The sequence below is a fragment of the Triplophysa dalaica genome, chromosome 14 (assembly GCF_015846415.1).
Source record: "Triplophysa dalaica isolate WHDGS20190420 chromosome 14, ASM1584641v1, whole genome shotgun sequence".
Classification (NCBI taxonomy): Eukaryota; Metazoa; Chordata; class Actinopteri; order Cypriniformes; family Nemacheilidae; genus Triplophysa; species Triplophysa dalaica.
The window spans coordinates 12,482,547-12,503,090 of NC_079555.1; the positions used below are offsets into that span (position 1 = coordinate 12,482,547).

General features: G+C 40.2%; 3 protein-coding genes across 3 annotated transcripts in view; 1 reads left to right on the forward strand and 2 right to left on the reverse strand.

Annotated features, from left to right (window-relative positions):
• Positions 1-20,544, forward strand: part of LOC130435844 (uncharacterized) — a 476,195-nt gene that overhangs the window by 35,390 nt on the left and 420,261 nt on the right. The window lies entirely within an intron of this gene.
• On the reverse strand, positions 924-7,162 carry LOC130435824 (extracellular calcium-sensing receptor-like). The gene is made up of 6 exons (XM_056766675.1): positions 6,954-7,162; positions 6,104-6,392; positions 5,263-6,018; positions 4,949-5,176; positions 1,965-2,088; positions 924-1,837 (listed from the first exon to the last, which is right to left on the reverse strand). Exons 1-6 carry the CDS (start codon positions 7,160-7,162, stop codon positions 924-926), a joined length of 2,520 nt encoding a protein of 839 aa, XP_056622653.1.
• Positions 10,516-13,801, reverse strand: LOC130435828 (extracellular calcium-sensing receptor-like). The gene is made up of 6 exons (XM_056766680.1): positions 13,593-13,801; positions 13,212-13,500; positions 12,376-13,131; positions 12,064-12,291; positions 11,581-11,704; positions 10,516-11,426 (listed from the first exon to the last, which is right to left on the reverse strand). Exons 1-6 carry the CDS (start codon positions 13,799-13,801, stop codon positions 10,516-10,518), a joined length of 2,517 nt encoding a protein of 838 aa, XP_056622658.1.

The following is a 20,544-nucleotide window of genomic DNA, read 5'->3' on the forward strand; positions in this document are numbered from 1 at the left end:
ATGTCTAGCTCATTAAGTTATGTTCTCAAGCAAAATGTAACTCACATCACATTTCTCTGAGAGTATACAATACAGCATTTCAAATCAACAAAATGCCTTTTCACAGCCCCCACTCAAATCAGTTTGTTTGTGTCTTTGAAAAGTAAATAACCAAAGCAGTCACATGTTTCTCGAAAATAAGTATGAGTAAAGAATACAAATTTGTAATAAAATTTGCAAATTTATTGCCCAGATCAGATTGTTTTTTGCTGGGCTGTTCACGTGATTTTTTATGTGGCCAGCAGATTTCAGCACACTGTCATACAAATGTAAGCATAATGGCCAAGTCAGTAGATGTGTGCAACATTTTATGGTGCTGTTCGGACCGGTCATAGTGTGGCATCAGGGTACCGCGCGGAGCTATCCACTATCGGAAATCAGCTTTTAATGGAATGCACTAAAGCATTCATCTCTTGGTGTTCACTATGAAGCATACAGTAGTTGACCATATGCACAGACCGTTCTTAAGAACATCTGCAGTATAGCCAGCATGAAAACTTCTGGGAAACCGTCACAGATTGGTGTGGGGTTATATCTTCTATTTTCTGAAGTAGCTCCAAAAACATAATACTTTAATTAGAATCTAGCCTAGTCATGCCTGACAGTAATTTATTTTAAAAGATGTTTACATTTCAGAGGCATGAAGGGACAACATATGCTGACAGACAGACTTCTGACTTTTTCTAAATACAATATTTTCAAAGCTCTCTGTGATTTAGCCACCAATTTCCATTCTTTGTCTTTTAATTTGTACAAATACAACAGTCAGTGGGTAATTTGATATGTTTATTTGAGAATATGATAACAGATATAAAACATTTTACCTAAACAACGAAAATAAAATCTGTTTGCAAAACCACAAGATACCCTTGCAAGTTTATTTCTCAGTAGGACTTAGTTTGTGTTTTTCCCATCAAATGTTGTTTTGTGTTTTGTTCAGGTTTAAACAGGATGATGTAACATTTAGGTGCAAATATACAGAATAATAAACCAAAGCTTGAGGCTAAAATAGCAAATATCTCAACAGCTACAGTATATTTTCCAGGAGAACTGACATAAGCTGGTATAAATGTGATCCACACAGCACAGAATATGAGCATACTGAATGTGATGAATTTAGCTTCATTGAAGTTATCAGGCAGCTTCCGAGCCAGAAAAGCCAGAATGAAGCACAAGAGAGCCAGTACACTAATATAAACCAGTACAGCCCAAAAACCAACAGTTGATCCCAGACTGCACTCAAGAATGATCTTCTCTTTATAATATTTCATATTTTTGTAAGGAAAAGGAGGAGATATTGTTAGCCAAAGCACACAGATAAGAATCTGTATAAGTGTAAAGGCAAGAACACTGAGTCTCTGTTGTACCGGCCCAAACCATTTCATGACATTACTTCCTGGACGTGTGGCCTTGAAGGCCATTAACACAACTATTGTTTTCCCCAGAACACAAGAGATACAGAGGACAAAAGTGATCCCAAACGCTGTGTGACGTAACATACAGGACCACTCAGTGGGGCGACCAATGAAAGTAAGTGAACAGAGAAAACACAGAGTCAATGAGAAGAGCAGCAGGAAGCTCAGCTCTGAGTTGTTGGCTTTTACTATGGGGGTGTCCTTCTTACTGTAAAACAGGACTGTGACCAGTACAGTTATTCCTACTCCGGACAGTGAGAAAAAGACCAGCACTATACCCATAACTTCTGTGTATGACAAAAATTCTACAGTCTTTAACACACATTTATTTTTCTCAGCATTAGACCAGAATTCCCCTGGACACTGCATGCAGTTATTTGAATCTGGAAAGAAAGTTGTGATCAGTAGACCAAAATAAAGGTGATTGTGAATTTAATTGAGAACCAATTTGCATGGAAACTTAATAGAAAATATCTATGAAATATTAAAAAGTTGTTAGGTTTAGTTTACCTGTCTCATTACTGATTTCTCCATCTGCACATGGAATACAGTCATAACAGCAGACAGGTCTTCCTTTCTGTACAGCCTTCCTAGTGCCTGGAGGACAACTCTCACTGCACACAGACCTTGCCCTCTACATGTTAAAGATGATTATGTTTTCACTTATTTATAACCTACAAACTCTAAAAAACTATAAATGTAAATATATGATGCAAACAGACAATGTCAACTATATCTGGGGTATTTTGAATACTTTGAATAAAAAATGTGTCATCTTTAAAACATTGATTACTGCCATCTGCTGTTGATTTATGTGTTTTTTCAATCCTATGCTTAATTTGGCCCTTTTTTCAAAATATTAAATGTTGAACAGTCATGTCATTGTTACAGTATAACTAACGTTGAAAGTTTAGCCTCGGCACATTATTTACATCCGTACGTATTGCAGTGTTTGTCTCACTCAGTGCTTGAAGTGGGGAAAAAAAGTTTCCGGTGCTCTCTTGTGCACATTGCCATAAGCAAATTATTACCACATTTGCAATTTTGAGAACGGAAAAACAGTATTTCAACAATGCTAGTAAACATATTTATATACTGTTTCCCAAACAACCCTTGGAATAATTTTGAATACAAAATATATATATATATATACAAATTTGACCAATGAAATTGCTATTTCTTTACCGGTGGTAATAGCTCTGCATTCTATTGACTTCTTCTGTTAATTAAATCCATCATGTACACATATTTTACGCCTAATATGCTATACACTTGTATACTATGAGTCAAGTCGAACACACATTACATTATGTGACAAACCACCTACGTTTTCATTTAAAACAGCAGAATTAACAAAAGATAAGTAGCTCGCATCTTTGAATTTTTTACACTTGATCACTTTAATTGTGATTTACCGTTGGGTATGTTATGTTTGGCTTCCCACATAATTCTACACCAGGGCTTCTCAAAGTCTACTTTCAAAGGTCCAAATCTGAATTCACGAGAATGTCAAAGGTCCGGACAATTGGTTGTTTCAAAATTAGTTTTTTAATACACATCCTTATAACTTTTTATAATGAATTACCATTACTTTTTTGAAAAAAAGGAGACATTTACAACAAATCCAAAAGTGGCAAAACATACCAAGAGGTATAGGCCAAAAATAAAATGGTGCAAAATATATAGCTGTTGTAGTTTCGTTGTACTCACCTCTGTGTTGTGTGGATACTTCTGTTCAAAATATCTGTGTTTTGTTTCATGGTGCCGTTTGACATTTCCACTTTTTATAATTCCACCTGTCTCGTTACAAATTAAACAGAACGGCTTTGTGCTGGATTGGGGCCACAAGAATCCGTACCTCTCTGTCCAGTCATCTTTAAAAGCTCTGTTTTCTTCGTAAACCTTTTTTTTAGGAACGGACATCCTCACATATTGAACCGCGCACTAGTGATGCGCGGATGGCGGTTAAATCCGCGGGCGCTGCGGATGATCGGTCGGGTAATAAAAAAATACATTTTGTCGCGGGTGGATGAGATCATATATAAATATTAACTAAATTTGTCTAAAAATGTTTTTAAATGCATTTTTCATGAGGCAGGAACTAATTTGCACTCATTTATGCGCGTGCCGGCGGAAGAGAGGCAGAAATGGAGGCGAAACAGATCCGGGAGGGTGGGAGAATTCAAAACAAAAGGAAGGAAAGAAAGAAAGTAAATTACCGTGTGTGAGCGTTTTAGCGAAGTTTGGGTATTTAATATGCAACGACGGTGAGGAATTGTGTGTGTATATGAAAGCCACAAGACCTTGAATATGGTACATCATGTGTGTGTTAAATCGAATGATTAGATTTAAGCATTTGCAGACATAGACAGTGCTAGAAAATGTACCGTTATCCAGTCATTCGTGTGTGTTTGTGTGTTGCAGTGACAGAAACGGCGATATTCAAGTCTGAAGGTAGTAACGCCTGTGTTAATTTTATTAAGAAAATGTAGGATAATCTGCCCGAAGACAAACCTTTGTTTTATAAATGAATGTTCCTTTAAAAGCATTTTACGATCAACGTATTATTGTACCATCAGAGATTAGCAGATTAGTTCTAACGTCACCGAATCTGATAACATCATGTTTAAAACAAAGAATTAGAGTAATTAAGGTGACGATCGGATGCGGATATCTATATCAGAGAAAATTATACCTGCGGGCGGGTGGATCATTTATTTGAAGCAGCGGTTGCGGGTGACCTTTTTGCTCATCCGCGCATCTCTACCGCGCACTGACCTCGGTGAAGTGTCGTTTTATTGTCCCACTCGATACGTCAAACGTCATACGCTTACTGGATTTCACGGCAGCAATTGACATCGCACTATCGCGAGAGCGATTCAAAAGCATATGACCAGGCGGGGTTCGTCTCTCTCTCGCGCGGTCATGTGTTGCCATGCGTCGATTGGTCTGAGCGGAGTGGCGCCACAAGACAAACAAGCGTAGCCCTGTGTAGAACAGTTCTACACAGTCACAATCATTAGCGCCAGCCTGGAGTATGTCTTCTTCAATTTGATTGGCTGAACGTTCTGTGTTCTTTGGTTTTATTGGCTGAAATGCTGCATGCTCTCTGTAATTTGATTGGCTGGAATTCCGTAAACCCTGTTTGATTGATCAATCTGTTGAAATTTGATAGCTCCGCGCCTAAAACCCTCGATGGGAACCCTTCGATCTACAGCCAAAAAAACACTATCGCCGTGACTCTAGCGAATCACACTTATTATGACGTTATGACTCGGAATGGCAAAGTACCGGCAAAAGGTGAGAAAGTTAAGGTACGCCATAGATTAAAATAGAGAAGTACCGGCCCTCAAGCACTGATTTTACTAATGTTTTAGAGATGCATGTGCTATTTACTATGTACTGCAATACCTTTATTTACTTTTTAATTGTCTTCATTTACACGATAGTACCTCAGTTTAAACAAACCCTGCATCGTAAACATTTCAATTTACCTGTAAGTGTCCTCCAGCCCATATCATGTTTTCAGTGTTAAGCACTAAGCGCTGGTCAGGGGGAAGTGAGGCATCATAGTAACCCACTGCTTTAAACTGGAATGATCCATCAGAGTCCTGCTGCCAGTTCACAACTTCATACTGGGCTACTGCACCACCAGTGCTGTCAAACCACACACGATCTCCCATTTTTAGGCTGAAGTTCACCTTTTTCAGAGCCTCAACTACCTAGTAAAATACATTATTATTGAAAGAGTTTAAAACATAACTGAGAGCCTTCTTACTCCCACTTTCTCTCATTTGATATTTTTTACCTCCTGTGGTTGTATTCTCAGGCCTTTATCACAACCTCCTTTTTCTTTGCACTTGAGCAGACTGTTTAATGAATTAGCAACAGCATACACTGCTTTGTAGACATTACTAGCATATCTTTGTTCAAGGACATCTTCACTGTAATTTTTCAGTCCAAGTAGATCCTGATATCTGCTGCAATTTACTGCATTTTGAGAATAATTCCCATCTCTTTCTGAGCATGGCACAGCTGTGTCCCAGAATGTTTTGATAACATATTCTAAAAAACCTTCAATATCAATTTTTCTCACGGCAAATCCCAGTGAGCCTCCCATCACATGAAAATTGTTTGGAGTGATGTAAATCTTTGATGTTATCCATGCCTCCACACCGACCAATTGTAGGCCTGTAATGTTCTGTATACTTAGCTGATCGATAAGTAATCCCATCTCAACAAACGAAATAAATGCAACAATCACTTTTGCTGTGCCTTTTTTAATTGTATTTACAACTTTTTGGAGTTTTTCAGGCTCTGTTCTGTAGAATTTCTCAGTGTACTCTACACAAATGCCCTCCTCCTGGGCTATTTTCAGAAATATAGACATTCCATTGTTTCCATAGTCTGTGTCACTGTTCACAGCTCCAACCCAAGACCAGCCTAAATGCTTGACCATGAGTGCAAGTGCTCTGCTCTGGTGATAATCACTAGCAATAGTTCTAAAGAATGATGGATAATCTTTTCTGTTACTGAGACATTCACATGTAGCTGAAGGACTTATCTGAAAAAGAAAACATATGAAACAGTCAAATGTTAATGCAGAAATACTGTGCCTGTGTCAAACTTTTACTGTTATTGTCTCTTACCACTGGGATTTTAAAAGGTCCTGTGGTTCTGGACAGAATCACTGTGGCAGAAGACTCTGATTCTCCTATGATAGCATGTATAGGAGTCTTTCCATTGCATTTTTCCTTTGCTGCAAACTCCTGATCATTCATCACCGCCATAGTTGCACTCATTGAAGACAGTCGTGAACCACATGTATCATAGATTCTATAGCCAATAGAAACATTTGGGAGCAAAGTTCCACTTCTGTTAATCTCCTCAATGGTAAAAATCATGATTTGAGCCAGCCGAAAATCTCGTAGATTCACACTGTTAATACATTAAAGCAGCAGACTAAAGATAAATAAGTGGATCACAAAACAGTATTTAGAATCGTTCTCTCTAAAATTCATACACAATAATAATAATTCATTTATTTTGTATAGCGCCATTCAAAGTTGCTTTCTCAAAGCACTTCAGAGCAGACATGACATCGGGTAAAACAACACAATTTGTGAAATAAAAATATTTTGTAAAACAACACATCAAAAACAAATAATCAAATCAAATCAAAGCAATCCTAAAATAAAGCATTTCAAGAAGAGAACAAAGATTGTTCTTTAGTGCCCCACAAAACTATATTAGTTTCCAGATGTTTTGCTAGTGTTCTGATATAGAGTTCAAATAAAATACATCAAATGGAAAATAGAAAAATAGAGCGTTTTTTCTTTTTAGATATTTGGTTAAAAATCTGGGTGTTTAGTTATTAGGACTTGCTCAAGACAATTTATTTCATTTAGATGAATGTCAGAAAATTTACCAATCATCAGCAATTCATCCTGTGTTATTATTATTTATAATGTATTTCAGAGAGTTTCCAATGTTACAAACCTAGAGCATGACAGAGGCTGAGGTCTTTTTGTGAACTCAAATGAAGGTAACATTTCTTTCTTGTTGATTGCAAAAACTCCTCCAATAATTATGTCTCCATCCTTGGAAAGCAGCGGGTACTTTGGGTCTCCGATCATTTGGCAAAGAGTGTTTTCTGCTTTTGCATTAAAATGAAAGAAAAGCAGGAAGGTGAAAGGAAAAATAAGCATTCTAAAGACTGAGTCTTTGTGCCCTATGCATTTGACCCTGATACAGTATTTATGTGTTTATACTAAGTCATAATTTATACGGATGAATAATCAAAGATGTATCTAATGACCTCATAGGGCAGAGCATGAGCCAGTCCAGTAAGATTTGAATAGTGTCATGCTAATTTACATTTTCTTCCAAACTATCAGAAGGTAAACTGTATTTTTCCACAGTAGTTGGTATAGGATATGTAGGGCCACAAACACGGTTTGTGTGTATTCGGATTTCAGAGGATTCTTATTTATTTCCCATGAGTTTATAGGTTGTTAAAGGTTGTTACAATTTTTTGAATCAGTCAGACAATAACCGAAAACAAAGAAAACCTGTTGTGGCCACTCATAAATTGATTATTGACCAAACATGTGTATGTCCAAAAGAGCATGGAAAATGAAATGGGAGCCTGTGTGGGAAGAATATAAAAGGTTATTGTAGTGGAGTAGGCGGGGTGAGACCGTAGGTCGAGGCCGGTGAGTGATTGTTAAGGAGTGTCAGCTGTGCGCGCACCGGTCTAGTATCACGGAGGAGATCGGGAGCATAAGAGAACGAGCGACCGGATCGTTGATGAGAGAGGACCAGACCTGGGTTTTAGTTGTGGTTTGTGTTTATGTACTGTCTTATTCGCCGGCAGTCGTCCGCGAGGGGCTGCCGGCTGTCTTTTTACTTGTTATTTTATTAAATGTGTAAATGTTTGCCGGTTTCCGTCTCCTTCCTTCCTTGTAATTGAACCTCATTACTTTGGTGCCGAAACCCGGGAGGAAGGAGAAAAATGCTGTCGGAGTGTCCTCGCCACCGAGTGGCTTCCCGGTGCCGGAGAGTTCGGGCAGCTTTGTTGGGACGGCGACCTTTGCTGCCGCACTCCTGGGTCGAGGTGGGGTAGCTATCTTCCAAGCAGGAGCGGGGGAGATGCCACCGTCCGCCAGGGGCAGGAGCCTGCGTCCGTCCGCCCAAGGGGGAGGAGCAGGGGGCGGAAGCGCCGCTGCCCGCTAAAGGAGGGGCCACCGCCGGCTGCCAGGGGGCGGACGGTCGAGCCGTCCACCGAGTGCCCAGGGCCACCACAAGGCACCGCGAAAGAGAGTAAAAAGTTTCTCCAGTCTGGCAGTGATCGTTTTTCTAGACTACCAGTAAACTCAGGCTGTACAAACACCATTTTTCAAGCCCTCTCCTTCGACAAAGCCGATCGGAAGCATATCATTAGCGATACTCTTAGCAATTAAAGCCGTTATTTGCTCCGCCCGTCTGGCATCCAAATTGGTTGGTGTGACCACAAAACTACCAACTTATTGCTGACCTGTGGATGGACCTGCTGGATGCTTCGCCCCCTCAAACGACTGTGCATCGTAGTTGTTGATCCATGATAAGCCAGCTTCGCATTGCATTGCACAGAGTTTGCACTGCACTTTATTCTCATTCAATTTATTAAATTACCCCCACACAGAACTAATTTTTGACACGTCTCAATTTATCGAATCCGTTATGCCACGCGGGTCTACAGTGTGCGTTACTTCGTTAACAATTGTTGTGAGAAAATGTTTTCCTCTATTGTCTCTTGATCAACAGCCTTCGGTTTTAAGGTGCGTCGTTATTGGCAGCGCCACCCTTCGGTTACATGAACACGTTTCGCGTGAAAACAAGATCGCACACACCATTCGAATATTCAAAATTCGTGACTCATCCCTAATCTGGGCCTTGTGCTTTCCTTGTCTTTTGTTTCCTAAAGACTCGGCACGCATCCTCTTCACTGATCTGAAGTGCAGTAGGTGGGGTGACTGAAAGTGATAGCTTTTGTGTGATAGAAATTCAGAGTTGGTGTAAGGTGTAAAGCAGGGTTCCTCAAATCTTACCCTGGAGGGCCGGAGCATTGCAGAGTTTTGCTCCAACCCTGATCAAACTTGCATACCTGTGATTTTCAAGTGATACTGAACAACTCGATTAGCTTGCTCAGGTGTGTTTGATCAGGGCTGGAGCTAAACTCTGCAGTGCTCCGGCCCTCCATGGTAAGATTTGAGGAACCCTGGTGTAAAGTTAGGATTTTCAAATCTGCAATAAAAGTCATTAAGATCATTGACCTGGTGTTGATTACCTGCAAAATTGTGGGATGGCGGCTTGTATGTAGTGATGTCTCTGATGCCTACCACAGACGCAGGTTCGTTGACTGAAAACCGGTTTTCAAAATTTTTTGAGTAGTTTCTCTTAGCCATTCTGATCTCCTTTGTCAATGAGTTCCTAGCCTGCCTGTACAAGACTTTGTTCCCTTATCTGTAGGCATCCTCCTTGGCTTAGTGAATCTGTCTGAGTTTTGCTGAAAACCATGGTTTATCATTGTTGTATTTTAAGGAATTCCTAGTAGGAATGCACAAATCCTCACAGAAACTGATGTATGATGTTACAGTCTCTGTGAGCTCGTCCAGATCGGTGGTAACCGATTCAAAAACATTCCAATCGGTGCTCTCGAAGAATGCTTGTAAGGCCTGCTCTGTTTCGTTGGTCCATCTTTTAACAGTCCTTACCATAGGTTTGACAGATTTTAGTTTCTGCCTGTGGGCTGGGATAAGGTGAACCAGGCAATGATCAGACAGTCCTAAAGTCTAACTTCGCACGAGAGTCTGACTCCCTACAGGTGTTCTATACACCATGACGTCTCAATCGCATAACTAGAGCACTCATGGCGAGTGAGAACATACTTTTTTATTATTTCTGTCTTATTTCTGTCGTTTCAGTCATCTTATGAATAATTTGTTTGTTTATTGGAACATTTATCAATTTTAAGTAATTTTCAGCGCATCAGTAAATCCACTGTATGCTGAGCAGAAAGTGTGGCTCACTCTCAAGTGCTTTCTGTCGCCATGTTGCTTTTTTTGGAGCTGTTGCCACGGTGAATCGTAATATCGGAGCTTCATTGATGATGGCTTTTTATAGTTGTGGGTCACACGCTTAACCCAGGGTAAGCCTACACAGAGTAAATTGAACTACCTCAAATCCACTGTTCTGAAACTCAAAGTTTCTAATTTCCATGTAAACCACATCTGAGTTCAAGGTTTAACTTTAACCTCCTTATTGAAACGGGCCACTGGAGACCTCCACATGATGACATATTGAATGTTTTGGACTGACAGTAGCTAAATATATGGGAAACACCTGTATTGTTTGCGAGAGTCAAGCTTGGTGAATCATGTACAAATTGAGGTGGTCAAACGTTTTTGATTTTTAATCATTTTATTTGTGCCTATTTTGTAAAATAAGTAAAAAAACATATATACTGTACTTTTCTAAAATAAACAATAAAAACCACTGAAGTGTTCATTTACCATATTCCTCAGTAGGACTTTTGTGTTTTTGCCATCAAATGTGCTTTTGTATTTTGTTGAGGCTTAAACAGTATAATGTAACATTTAGGTGCAAATAGACAGAATAATAAACCAAAGCTTGAGGCTAAAATAGCAAATATCTCCACAGCTACAGTCAATTTTCCAGCTGAACTGACATAAGATGGAATAAATGTGACCCAAACAGCACAGAATATGAGCATACTGAATGTGATGAATTTAGCTTCATTGAAGTTATCAGGCAGCTTCCGAGCCAGAAAAGCTAGAATGAAGCACATGAGGGCCAGTAGACCAATATAACCCAGTACAGCAGAAAAACCTATTGTAGAACCAAGATTGCATTCAAAAATAATTTTTTCCTTATAATGATTCATATTTTCAAAGGGAAAAGGTGGAGATATTGTTAGCCAAAGCACACAGATAAGAACCTGTATAAGTGTAAAGGCAAGAACACTGAGTCTCTGTTGTACCGGCCCAAACCATTTCATGACATTACTTCCTGGAAGTGTGGCTTTAAAGGCCATTAACACAACTATTGTTTTCCCCAGAACACAGGAGATACAGAGTACAAAAGTGATCCCAAATGCTGTGTGACGTAACATACAGGACCACTCAGTGGGGCGACCAATGAAAGTAAGTGAACAGAGAAAACACAGAGTCAATGAGAAGAGCAGCAGGAAGCTCAGCTCTGAGTTGTTGGCTTTCACTATGGGGGTGTCCTTCTTACTGTAAAATAGGCATGTGACCAGAACAGTTATTCCTACACCAAACAGTGAGAAAAAAACTAGCACTATACCCATAATTTCTGTGAAAGATAGAAACTCTACAGCCTTTAACACACATTTATTTTTCTCAGCATTAGACCAGAATTCCCCTGGACACTGCATGCAGTTATTTGAATCTGGAAAGGAAGTTTCTATAGTTAGAAACAAAAAGAAAACTATTTCATTTATTAACTCCTTTGCTAAGAAACTGCATCCTGAACAGCAAAAGGAAAACACAAAAAGAGCAACTAACCAGTTTTCTTTGAATCTTTGATTTGGGCTGAAGTTTACCTGTCTCATTACTGATTTCTCCATCTGCACATGGAATACAGTCATAACAGCAGACAGGTCTTCCTTTCTGCACAGCCTTCCTAGTGCCTGGAGGACAACTCTCACTGCACACAGACCTTGGCTTCTACATGAAAACATACAATGCAGAATTTATATAATTTGTTATTTAGATTTTGTTTCACAGCAGCCTCAAGTGGACTGAACACCGGACCCTGTGTCTTGACAACAACATCCAGAATTGTAAAGGAGTGCCACCGCCTTATGGCTTAACGACCTTTTTGATTTATATGTGACACAACGGATTGCAACCCACTTTATAGTGTCATATCTTCCAATACAAATGTGATGTTATATCTTCCAATACAAATGTTACACTTTTTACATCTATTTTAAATTTAAATCCAATATACAAGCAATGTTCTAACCGCATTCTCAACTTCTTTCATAATCTTTCTGTCAGATAAACATGTTAGTGTCATTGACCTGCAGTTGTCCTCCAGCCCAGATGATTTTTTCAGTGTTTAGCACAAAGCGCTGGTCAGGTGGCAGCGAGGCATCATAGTAACCCACTGCTTTAAAATGGAATAATCCATCCGAGTCCTGCTGCCAGTTTCCAACTTCATACTGGGTTACTGTGGAACCAGTGTTGTCAAACCACACACAATCTCCAAACTTTGTTGTAAAATTGATCTTTTTAAGAGCCTCAACCACCTAGTAAAAGGACAGCATAAGAACATGATCATGGTTGTAGCTGAAAACAATTGAAATATGGATAGACATTCTCTTTTTGTTAACCTGTTGAGGTTGTATTGTCAGGGCCTTTGCACAACCTTCTTGTTCTTTGCACCTAAGCAGACTGTGTAGAGCATAAGCCACAGCATACACGGCTTTGTAGACATTACTTGAATGCCTGTGTTCAGGCACATCTTCATTGTAATTTCTCAGTCCAAGCAGCTCCTGATACTTGCTGCACTTTAAATTGTATTGAGAAGACTGCCCATCTCTTTGTGAACATGGAAAAGCTGTTTCCCAAAATGATCTATTAACATAGTCTAAAAACCCATCTATATAAATTTGTCTCAATGCAAAGCCTAATGACCCTCCCATCAAATGAAATGTGTTTGGAGTGAATAAATTCTTTGACGTTATCCATCCAACCACCCCAATAATTTGAAGCCCTGTAATGTTCTGAAAACATAGCTGCTCAACTAGTAATTCCATTTCCACTAATCCAGCAAATGCAACAATCACTTTTGCAGTGCCATTTTTCATTATGTTCACCACTTTTTGGAGTTTGTCAGGCTCTGTTCGGTGGAATTTTACAGAGTACTCTACACAAATGCCCTCCTCCTGGGCTGCATTCAGAAATATGGTCATTCCATTGTTTCCATAATCATTGTCACTGTTCACAGCTCCAACCCAAGTCCATCCTAAATGCTTGACCAATATTGCGAGTGCTCTGCTCTGATGATAATCACTAGCAATAGTTCTGAAGAAAAAGGGGTAATCTTTCTTATTACCGAGACATTCACATGAGGATGAGTGGCTTATCTGAAAAAGAAATCACAGGAAACCGTAAACAGTAATCAGTTTGGTAATTGTGTCAGAATTTTGCTGTTATATTGTCTTACCACTGGGATTTTAAAAGGTCCTGTGGTTCTGGACAGAATTACTGTGACAGAAGACTCAGTTTCTCCTATGATAGCATGTATAGGAGTCTGTCCATTACATTTATGCTCTGCTGCAAACTCCTGATTATTCATCAATGCCATAATTGCACTCATAGAAGACAGTCTTGAACCACAGCTATCAAAGATTTTATAGCCAATAGAAACATTTGGGAGCAAAGTTTTACTTTTGTTTATCTCCTCAATTGCAAAAGTCAAAATTTGAGCCATCCGAAAATCTCTCAGAGTTACACTGAAAAAAATGACAAGTTGGTTAAATCATCAGTTTGCTTTCAGTACATTATTTAAATTAGCCCTTCTTTAAAAGGTTTAAATGTAACACACCCAGAACATGACAAAGGATGAGGTTTTTGTGTGAACTCAAATGAAGGTAATGTTTCTTTACTGTGGACTGGAAAAATTCCCCCAATAAGTATGTCTCCATCCTTTGACAGCAGCGGGTATTTAGGGTCTCCCATCATTCGACAAAGAGTGTTTTCTGCCTTTGCATGAAGGTGATGAAAAAGCTGGAGAGTGTATAGAAAAAAAAACATCCCAAAGATTGAGCTCAACGGCAGCTGCTACAGTAAATACCATGGATCCATTTCTGTGACAGCTGTTTTTATAGACGCAGTATGGATAAACAACACGTAGCCAATGACATCAGATGGAACAGCATCAGCAAAGTCAAGCAGATGTGTAATAGATGTCTGTGCACCATAATGGCATTATATTTTTTTCTTATAAAGGCAAATTAGAACATAATCATTACATTGTATCATCAATTAATTATCAAAAACCTAACAACTGGTTAAAGTCATTTTCCAAATATTGGGAAAAACTGAAAAAATATCAAGGACATTTACACCAGTTAAATGCACATTTGAGTTAATGGTTATTTGGGGAACCAAAAATGGTTCTTCTACAGTATGGCTGTCACCGTCATTTTGAACATTGAGACATTGAGAGGATTTTGACGTAAAAGTTCTTCGCGCTCGGCTCGCGTTTTTTAAAAGCCTCGTTAGCCTCCTGGGGATCCCCCCGCGATATGGCTGAAGCGGGCGTGAGACGGGTAATCCTCTCTCACTTGCTCACCGCATCGCGAGGACAAAGCGTCCGCCTCTGAAGCGTGCCCCGGCACTTCTTTAGATGTGGCGGAGGACCTGGCTTACCTCGCTTCTGCAGAGTTTGAGAGCACATCTTCATAGTGTCCCGCTCGCGATATCAAAGCATTAAGAGGATGTACTCGGGGTAGTGACTCAGGCAGTCGATGGTCAAAATCTTGCCTGGCCGCAGGAGCAAGAGGACGCTTGAAACTGGATGACAGCTTTCTGTCAGGTGGCACGGGGAAGGGGCATCATTGACGCCCTCTCCCCTGTTTTGGTGACCTCTATGAAGAGTTAATTCGTTCTTGGAGTAAACCTTATTCGTCCTGTGTCTTTGTGCCCTCTACCTCGATTTATTCGACTATCGTGGACCCGAGAACATAGGGATATATAATGATGCCACCCTTAGAGGAGAAGTTGACCGGCTATCTCTCCTCTGGGACATCATCATCACTGTAGATGCCTGCATTCCCCATCAAGCCTTGTAGAGTAACATCTTCATTGGTGGGAAAGGCTTTCCAGGCAGCGGGTCAGGCAGGTGCTGCCCTGCACAGCATGGCGCTTGTGCAAGTATATCAGGTATTCAAATTCCCTTGGACACTATATTTACCTTGTGTTTTGTTGTATGCGTTGTCAGGTCTAGTTCTAAAGTGTTTTTACCACTTTATGGTTTGCTAGTGCCGACCCTTAGTCATAGGTACCCGTGGATGTTTATTTTGTTTACTTTCTATTGGATGTACCTGAGGATGGTAGCTGTATATTCGTACCTGTTGGATTTGACTGTGTTACCCTACCTGTTGATTTTTACCTGTCGTTTGTTCTCCAGTTGCCTTTATCACAAAGCAAGATGAACAAACACTGAGTTGCAGAGTAAGCTGTTGAGTTGACCAATCCAGACAAACCCAACCTGGTTTAAATCAGGTTTAGCAGTAACACACACCGCTTTGTATAAACGTTCTCTGTCATTTTCAGTTTGATCCAGAGTTTGTGTGACATGTGCGGGAAAAAGACAATATCACGGAACATAGAAAGAATCATCAGTTTTTCATCAGACTTCTTCTGAGTATCAGCGCAATTCACTTTCTGCTTAAGATGACGAGATCATTTTGTAAAAATGTCATGAATTGAAAGACTTTTACAAATGCAGGAATAAACACCGCTGTATAGTGAAAGTTTGAGAAGGCAGCTACTGACTATATTAATACAGAATCTATTGAATTTTAATTATTTATATAGGTTTCACAATAAGATCAATACGATTGCAGTTGAATTCACTGCGTCCAGTTTTGGTTTGCAATATCTACCCAGAATTAAACCTTCTCTGGAGCAGATTTAGACGTGTAGCGTAAGTTAACATGGCGATGAAACCAGTAGTTTCATATGCCTTGGGGTTTAACAAGAAATAATCACTTACATTGTCATTATGACCTAAACATATAACATGGTTCTATGGATGCAGGAAATACCCATAAGTCTTGCAACCAATAAGTATGGTAATCAGCTAGATCTTATCTACACACGCTACTGCTCCACTCATCACTTTCAGTTCACCCCGCTGCACACGTATGATAATTTCCTCATCACTCTTGATCTCGACCTAACTTCTCCAGACACTTCACATGCTTCCTCACTGGTCACATTCCGGCGCAACTTACGAAAACTCTCCCTCCCGCTTATCCTCTGCAGACTCCGCCATGCTCCCTCTAAACCGTTAACCACCACATCCTCCCGTCGACCCTAAAGGCTATGGATGTCACTGGAATGGTGCTACAATGGTTCTGTTTCTTCATGCATTTCAGCATGCCTGAGTGACATTTTGCTTTGGAAGAAGGACCAAAATTAGAACTGGTTGTAATCCCGGCCGACCCAAAGATTAATTAAACCTCTAGAGTCAATTAGGCTCATCAACAATCACTCCTTCCAGTACGGCCTGAAACCTGGGAGTGGTTATCGATGATCAGCTAAACTTCACGAATCATGTTTTCAGCATCACCCGGTCCTGTCGATTCAGAAAATTAGACCTTTCATGTCCGAGCATGCTTCGCAAATCCTAGCCCACGATCTTGTCCTGTCCAGAATGGACTACCGAGTGGACTCCACAGACTACGCCTCTTCAGATGATCCAGAATGCAGCGGCAAAAGTGGTCTTCAAAGAACCAAAGAGAGAACACGTCACTCCTCTCTTCATTTAGTAACATTGACTCCCTATAGTCGCTCGCATCAAATTCAAAGCTCTGCTATTGGCCTCGAGACAACCACTGGTTCGGGACCAGCTTATCTTCACTCGCAAATATAGACTTATGTACCTGCCAGATCCCTACGCTCTGCAAACAAACAATGTCTTGTACTGCCATCCCAAAAAGAGAAAAAATCACTCTCACATACCTTCTCTGGATCTGTTTTTTATTTGTGGAATGATCTTTCCCGCTGCTACAAGATCAGCAAATTCTGTAGCCACCTTTAAGAATAGCCTAAAAAGCACATCTTTGCTGTCAGAACCTAACCGATAAGTTGACTTCTATTTCTTTTCTACTCTTACACCTTAGCTTGGTATACTGTGGTAGCCTATATGAGACCAGTTTTACTGCACTTTACTGCACTGCGCTTTTTCAATATACTTATGTTGTTCCAATTACCTCTATTGTTTACTTCATTTGTAGGATCTGCTAAATTACTAAATGTTTCAATTGTAATTCTTGAGTTTTGGATAAAGTGCTTAAAATAGCATAGGTTTTATAAGAAATTCCATTCTGACTAAATAGTTTTTCTTTTAAGATGTCTCTTTTGATGTGTGGTCTTCTGATGGAAGAGAGCGGACGATGACAAAATGGAAAGAGGTAATGTAATACAAAAACAGGTTATTTAATACATTGCTTTAAGAAGCACTGCCTAATGAAAAGACAAGTTATGGTTAAGAGTACAGTGACCTTCACTAGCTTTATGAAAAAAGTTCACTAAAATGTGCTATTATATCTATCTGTTGTCTGGATGTATTTATATGTGTACATTCATGCATGCATACATACAAACATGGATTAAAGTTCTACGCCGCTACGACAGATTTCCGTTAATTGCAGAGAGTCTACGACAGATTTCCCTCAATTGCAGGGTTCCAGTCTGTCCTCAATGTCTTAAATTCACTTTTCATAATGTTGTTAACCATATGACTCGTACGATAACACCGGTGTGATTAGAACATTTAGCGCTTTGGCTGGCAAAGAGACTCAACCCTGTCACATGTCACAACTATGCAGTGCTTTCAACCACACAATGTTTAATTTAGGCTTCAAACACGTGCCTACAAGCAGAAAATACATTTAGAGATTGTTTATATAGCGGCTATCAGTGGCGTTGATAGGCCGTTTTTAGGGGAGCTAAAGCCCCCCTAAAGTACTACCTTAGCCCCCCTAAAATATTGTGTGTAATAATGTAATCTGTACAAGAATTCGAGATCGCTTTATATTCCCCTTTAAAACTCTTATTATAAAAACGGCGTTAGGCTGCGTTATTTAGCGCATTCTTCAGTTCACACAGCAGCACGTTGGAGTTAACGTCATTAGCAGAGTAACTTTACAAGGTGTGTTCATTAACATGACATCTGCATTTTTGCCATTCTTTGTTATAAATGCATCTTAATATGATGTGGAAGCTATACAATACCCTTTCCCGTTACCTCAAGCAAAATTAAAGCACTTAACACCAATGACGGCATACTTCGACGATCAAGATGATATTGTAGCGCACAGAAAGTGTCATTAATGATGATGTGCTATAGTTATAGAGAGTCGACGGTAGTTTTCACAGCTCCGGAAAGAGGACGGACAGATGAGAGTTCCTGTAGTTCAGCCCGGTGTGGCAGTGTTATTCATTGTTCTGAGTTCCGAGAAAATAAAAGTGTACCAAGAAGCTCTATGTCGTTTTTCAGACGCTTCAGTATTTTTATCATTAATTGAAAACATATTGTGGAAGTAATAGATGAACACGCAGTCATGCAGAGAGTGACAGCGCTAGTGCTAATCAGAATGAATGGCAGGGAAACATATTAAGTTGTTCTTACTAAATAATGATTCAGCAGTTGATTGTGACATTTATTTTATGGATTGTGGCTGTTGTTGTCACTTTGAAATATAAATGTTGCAGATTGACCGATTAGTGTGATATTCATTTGAATAACAATAATTTGTATTTATGCTTTTCTGCATATTCTTTCTTAATTATTTATTTTAGTAATGTATACAATATGTGGTGATTAGAGTGTGGCTCTCTCTCTATATACAGTTGAAAGAAAAAGCATGTGAACCCTTTTGGCTTACTTGGATTTCTTCATAAATTGGTCATAAAATGTGTTCTGATCTTCATCTAAGTCACAACAATAGAGAAACACAGTCTGCTTAAACTAATACCGCACAAACATTATACGTGTTCATGTTTTTATTGAACACAACATGTAAACATTCATAGTGCAGGGTGGAAAAAGTATGTGAAACCCTAGGCTAATGACTTCTCCAAGAGCTAATTGGAGCCAGGAGTCAGCCAACCTGGGGTCCAATCAATGTGATGAGATTGGATGTGTTGATTAAAGCTGGCCTGTCCAATAAAAAACACACACCAGTTTTGAGTTTGCTGTTCTGAAGAAGCGTTGTCTGATGTGAACCATGCCTCGCACAAAAGAGCTCTCAGAAGACCTACGATCAAGAATTGTTGACTTACATAAAGCTGGAAAGGGCTACAAAAGTATATCTAAAAGTCTTGATGTCCATGTGTCCACGGTAAGACAGATTGTCTAAAAATGGAGAAAGTTCAGCACTGTTGCTATACTCCCTAGGCCTGGTCGTCCTGTAAAGATGACTGCAAGAGCACAGCGCAGAATGCTCAATGAGGTGAAGAAGAATCCTAGAGTGTCAGCTAAACACTTACAGAAATCTCTGGCACATGCTAACATTTTTGTTGACAAATCTACAATAAGGAAAACATTAAACAAGAATGGACTTCATGGGAGGACACCACGCAGCAAGCCACTGCTGTCCAAAAAAAACATTGCAGCACGTCTGAAGTTTGCAAAAGAGCACCTGGATGTTCCACAGCACTACTGGCAAAACATTCTGTGGACAGATGAAACCAAAATTGAGTTGTTTGGAAAGAACACACAACGCTATGTGTGGAGAACAAAAGGCACAGCACACCAACATCAAAACCTCATCCCAACTGTGAAATATGGTGGAGGGGGCATCATGGTTCGGGGCTGCTTTGCTGCCTCAGGCCCTGGACGGATTACTGTCATCGATGGGAAAAATGAATTCCAAAGTTTATCAAGACATTTTGCAGGAAAACTTAAGACCATCTGTCCGCCAACTGAAGCTTAACAGAGGATGGACGATGCAACAGGACAACGACCCAAAGCATTGAAGTAAATCAACAACAGAATGGCTTCAACAGAAGAAAATACGCCTTCTGGAGTGGCCCAGTCAGAGTCCTGACCTCAACCCGATTGAGATGCTTTGGCATGACCTCAAGAGAGCGATTCACACCAGACATCCCAAGAATATTGCTGAACTGAAACACTTTTGTAAAGAGGAATGGTCCAAAATTTCTCCTGACCGTTGTGCAGGTCTGATCTGCAACTATAGGAAATGTCACCGATGTTAGGGCCGAGGGCCAATAACCACACTCCGGAGGAGCAGACACCAGAGGACACCAAGAGGCGGACAACAAGAAGTGGATTTAAAAGGGTAAGTATTTTATTAACTTAAAACAATAAAAGCAGTGATGCAAATGTTCGTGGGTGAGACAGTGGCTTCCTTCGTCTCCTCGGATGTGTTCGTGAGACAGGCAGCCGACAATGCTCAGACTCAGCTGGTGTGTAAGTTCACAGAACAGTCCAGGGGATGACAGCAACTTCTCCTCTTCCCCGAGGGACAGACAACGACGGTGTTCGGGCTCGGCTGGTGTGTAAGTTCACAGAACAGTCCAGGGGAGGACAGCAACTTCTCCTCTTCCCCGAGGGACAGACAATGACGGTGTTCGGGCTCGGCTGGTGTGTGAGTTCGTAGACCAGTCGGCGGAAGGACAACAGCTTCACCTCTTCCCCGAGGGACAGGCAATGACGGTGTTCAAGCTCAGCTTGAGTCCGTCGCCACTCCGGGCACAAAGGAAAACCTGAACACAGCTTTAGACAGATCAATTCAAAAGGA

Coding starts and splice junctions, on each gene's coding strand:
- LOC130435824 (XM_056766675.1), bottom strand. CDS start 7,162: ATGCTTATTTTTCCTTTCACCTTCCTGCTTTTCTTTCATTTTAATGCA. Junction 6,019..6,103: donor GACCTTTTAAAATCCCAGTG/GTAAGAGACAAT, acceptor TTTCTTTTTCAG/ATAAGTCCTTCAGCTACATG. Junction 5,177..5,262: donor TGAGAATACAACCACAGGAG/GTAAAAAATATC, acceptor GTATTTTACTAG/GTAGTTGAGGCTCTGAAAAA.
- LOC130435828 (XM_056766680.1), bottom strand. CDS start 13,801: ATGTTTTTTTTTCTATACACTCTCCAGCTTTTTCATCACCTTCATGCA. Junction 13,501..13,592: donor CATCCTTTGTCATGTTCTGG/GTGTGTTACATT, acceptor CATTTTTTTCAG/TGTAACTCTGAGAGATTTTC. Junction 13,132..13,211: donor GACCTTTTAAAATCCCAGTG/GTAAGACAATAT, acceptor TTTCTTTTTCAG/ATAAGCCACTCATCCTCATG.